The 4,209-nt window shown below is 39.6% G+C and overlaps 1 protein-coding gene across 1 annotated transcript; it reads right to left on the bottom strand.

Moving 5' to 3' along the window:
• Nucleotides 1-984: 984 nt before the first annotated feature.
• Nucleotides 985-2,436, bottom strand: LOC308690775 (uncharacterized protein). Its single transcript, XM_081365459.1, has one exon. It carries the CDS (start codon nt 2,420-2,422, stop codon nt 1,958-1,960), a length of 465 nt encoding a protein of 154 aa, XP_081221585.1. The 5' UTR covers nt 2,423-2,436; the 3' UTR covers nt 985-1,957.
• Nucleotides 2,437-4,209: the final 1,773 nt, after the last annotated feature.

Genomic DNA, 4,209 nt, shown 5'->3' with positions numbered 1-4,209 from the left:
CATCATGCTTTGGGGGTGTTGCACATGGGACAGGGCGACTGTACTGTATTAAGGAGAGGATGACCGGGGCCATGTATTGCGAGATTTTGGGGAACAACCTCCTTCCCTCAGTTAGAGCATTGAAGATGGGTCGAGGCTGGGTCTTAATGACCCGAAGCACACAGCCAGGATAACCAAGGAGTGGCTCTGTAAGAAGCATATCAAGGTTCTGCCGTGGCCTAGCCAGTCTCCAGACATAAACCCAATAGAGAATCTTTGGAGGGAGCTCAAACTCCGTGTTTCTCAGCGACAGCCCAGAAACCTGACTGATCTAGAGAAGATCTGTGTGGAGGAGTGGGCCAAAACCCCTCCTGCAGTGTGTGCAAACCTGGTGAAAAACTACAGGAAACGTTTGACCTCTGTAATTGCAAACAAAGACTACTGTACCAAATATTAACATTGATTTTCTCAGGTGTTCAAATACTTATTTGCAGCTGTATCACACAAATAAATAGTTAAAAAATCATACATTGTGATTTCTGGATTTTTTTTTTAGATTATGTCTCTCACAGTGGACATGCACCTACGATGACAATTTCAGACCCCTCCATGATTTCTAAGTGGGAAAACTTGCAAAATAGCAGGGTGTTCAAATACTTATTTTCCTCACTGTATATATTATGGTTCTTTAATTATTTCATTCATTTGATGTTGAGGTGAAACCTGACCAGATTTGTGATGTTCTTGACAGATTGTTTTTATTTTACCCAATATAATATTAATAAAAAAAAAAAAAAAAAAAAAAGATTTATACTCATACTCATGTAACTATTTCATTTTTGAATCTCAGGTAAATTTGTTATTTCAAGAAAGATTCTCCGTGTAAAGTAGCGCAGTGGAATGCAAAAACACGTTGTGTGTGAACAGATTTTTATAGAAGAGTAAATTCAAGACCAACACCAAGGAAACAGAAAATAAAATACAAAACAACCAAATATTGGTTTAAAATAAACATCATGATTAGACTTTATTTAACATCCATTAACATTACAAAAAGGTGCCATTTCACAAGTCCCTCAGCGGTCCGAAAGACCTTCCAGTCAAAAAGTAGTGTCTCATGAAACAGGGCACTTCCCTCATTCAAACAGCAGCTAAACTCCTGCCACGTCCCGACTAAACCCACACAAATACAAAACACAAGTTAAACGAACAAGCCACAACGACAAGCAACATTAACAAATACTTTATGGCTTTCTGCTATCCTCCCTTTTTGGGTACATGAATGTTTGATTTAGGGCTGAACGATTAATCACAATCTCCACATGATCGCACTTAAAGCGATTTGGCTTATCGCGATTATTTTTTATGCTCAGCTTGTCACTGATGTAAACGCTGCTCCATCTGAAAGCACTGTGAGTTTGAGTCACTTATAACGTGCATTTGAAAAAGCAACGCGCGTCAAACATCTTTCCAAACACGAGAAGCATTTATGAACCTCTTGTCCGACAAAAGACAACATTTAATAACATGCTTTTACTCCAAACTCACTTCGTAACGACAGTTGAGCATCCTTCTGTGAGACGATGCGGCTTCTTACACAGAATAAGGCAGTCGTGTGTTTATTAGTCATGTTTAATCAAAGCGTTTCAATCTTCTGTTTATTCAGCTACAGCGATGATGTCCGATAGGGATTTCCTGGAATGATGTGCGTTATCCTACTTTTACGGCGAGGCATGTTTGGCGTGTCTGCGTGAGAGCGCCCTCTGGTGTTCAGATGGAGCAGCATTTACTACCGGTCAGCGCATTAAATAATCGCAGCCTTTGCCAAATCGCGTGCGGTTTGATTGCGACTGATTGTGCGGCCCTAGATTGATTTCATGGCAGCATCAGTATTATACATCGACTCGATGAAGGCTTCACGTGGTCATTGCGTAATTTGTGGACTTCTGCTTTCACGTCAAACTCGCTGTGCTGAGCGTTATCGACACGGAGGCTCGGACTGATGGGGACTGGGCCTGTACAGCTGCTGCAATCGGACCGGTCTCACCGGCCAGCCGGGTAACTGTCCTATTACTCTCAGGCCGACGGGCTGCCCGGGGCAGGAGTGAGGAGCGCCAGGCCCTGAGACCTGCGGGTGGCATGAGCGCGAGTCCAGAGGAGGTAGGACCGAAGCCGAGGAAGAGGAAAGAGGCAGCAGGATGGCTGGGGTCAGACCGTATCTGAGCTGGAAGACACGAGGAGGGCCGTGGGGAGCGCTGATGCCGTTGGGACGGGAATCCTTGTGCTTCTCTTCCCTCTTCTGCTCCTCCTCCCGTTTCTTCGCTTTCCTGTCGGGTCTGTTGAACTCCTGGAGCTTCTCGGCTTGAGCGCGGCGGATATGGTACGTCTTCCTGTGGCTTTGAAAAGAATCAAGGAATTCCTCCAGGGGAACGTGGCCCTCCATGAACCTCTCCAGCAACTCCTGTGAAGGTCAAATGACAAATAAACAGGTATTAGAGGGCGGGAAGTCAAGCCGGATTCATAACAAGTGTGACGCAGTTGTCTTTTTGACTCATCATGTTCCAAGACAAATGTCAAAGCCCAGTTGCATAAAACAAGTTATTTTTACACCTAATATGAACCTTAAAATTACTTTTAGTGGTAAATCTCAAGCAGTCTGATTGATTCTATCATTTCAAGAGTTAAATAAACCCTGCTGGGAAAAAAAATTGCTTAAACCAGCATAAGGTAGATTACAGGTTTAAGATGGTCTAGCTCTGGGGAAACCCTTAAATGTTAAATATTTATTTGACGTACCCACTGAGATTTTAGGTAAATATGTGACCCTGGATCACAAAACCAGTCACAAGTTGCACGGGTATATCTAAAAATCATTAGGATATTAAGTAAAGATTGTGTTCCATGAAGATATTTTGTAAATTTCCTACCGTAAATATATAAAACATTTATTTTTGTGAGTGAATGCAGCACAATCGCGAACAGAAATGGACAACTTTAAAGGAGATTTTCTCAATGTTTCGATTTTTTTGCACCCTCAGATTCCAGATTTCAAATAGCTGTATCTCAGCCAAATATTGTCCGATCCTAACAAACCATACATCAATGAAAAGCATGTACCCAATGTACCCATGTGACTGGTTTTGTCCAGGGTCACACATTTTAATAATTTAACAGTACATTCGTATGTTAATTAATGATCACAGGGCAAATAAACAGATCAAATGCTTTAATATTTTGCCATCTTTTTTAGTAAAGGTTTTATTCCGATTTGTTTTTAATATAATGTATTCATATATAACACTGCACGACCAACTTCTCTGTGTTTTAGGAACCCAATCAAATTGCATATAATAATAAAACTAATAATAATAATAATAATATACCAAATAAATAAAAGACCGAAATATAGTAGTCTTGTAAATTATAATTCTACTGTCCAATTAAAATGAATATTATGTAGATCATAACAATAATAATTTTAGTTTACACTAAAAGTGGCAATACTAATATTTAGACCTTTATTTCTTGAATTCTTCACTTTCAAAGGTTCAAAATCTAAAGCTTTTAACATTTTCAAGCTTTAATTTTTGCAGCCTTTGAATTGATAATTGCACTGAATAGAAAGAATTGCACATTTCAGTTTTAAGTTCGGCCTATTTATTTATTCATTTACATTTTTTCGTGAACCTCTGTTTGGGAAATCTGGTCTACTTTAGTTGATCTCCCATTCTGACAAGCAGAAAAGTTCCTAAAACCATAAAACCTACTTTAGGCTTGTTTAAGATGTTTTTTTTGTTTGTTTGTTTTTACAGCAGGGAAAATCAATGAATTTAGACATTGTTTTTTTGCATTGTAGAGTTTAACGCACAAACACGTCTGCACAAATAAATGGCAGGATAAATTTAACATGAGCTCATGTGTCTGCCTCTGGTGGAAGGGGCAGGTGTCTGCACTGTCTCAGTATGGGGGATTGAATAATTAATAAGCCTCGTCTGCACAAACCCACCCCCAAATGTACTCGCAGACAGAACAATAAAGTCTTTTAAGACACTGCCCTTGGCAAACTACACATTCAATGAGTGACTCAAATAAAAAAACAAATAAATAAATTAATAAATGAGGTTCCGCAATATGATGTCCTACCCCATCTACATCACATTGGCATTTTATAATTGCAGGTAAAGCTACTATTCCACAAATACAAAGTAAAAGGATCCAAAAGCTATTGCA

The sequence above is a fragment of the Scardinius erythrophthalmus genome (genome assembly GCF_964197995.2).
Source record: "Scardinius erythrophthalmus genome assembly, chromosome: 5".
Classification (NCBI taxonomy): Eukaryota; Metazoa; Chordata; class Actinopteri; order Cypriniformes; family Leuciscidae; genus Scardinius; species Scardinius erythrophthalmus.
This window is presented reverse-complemented; position numbering and strand designations above follow the sequence as displayed.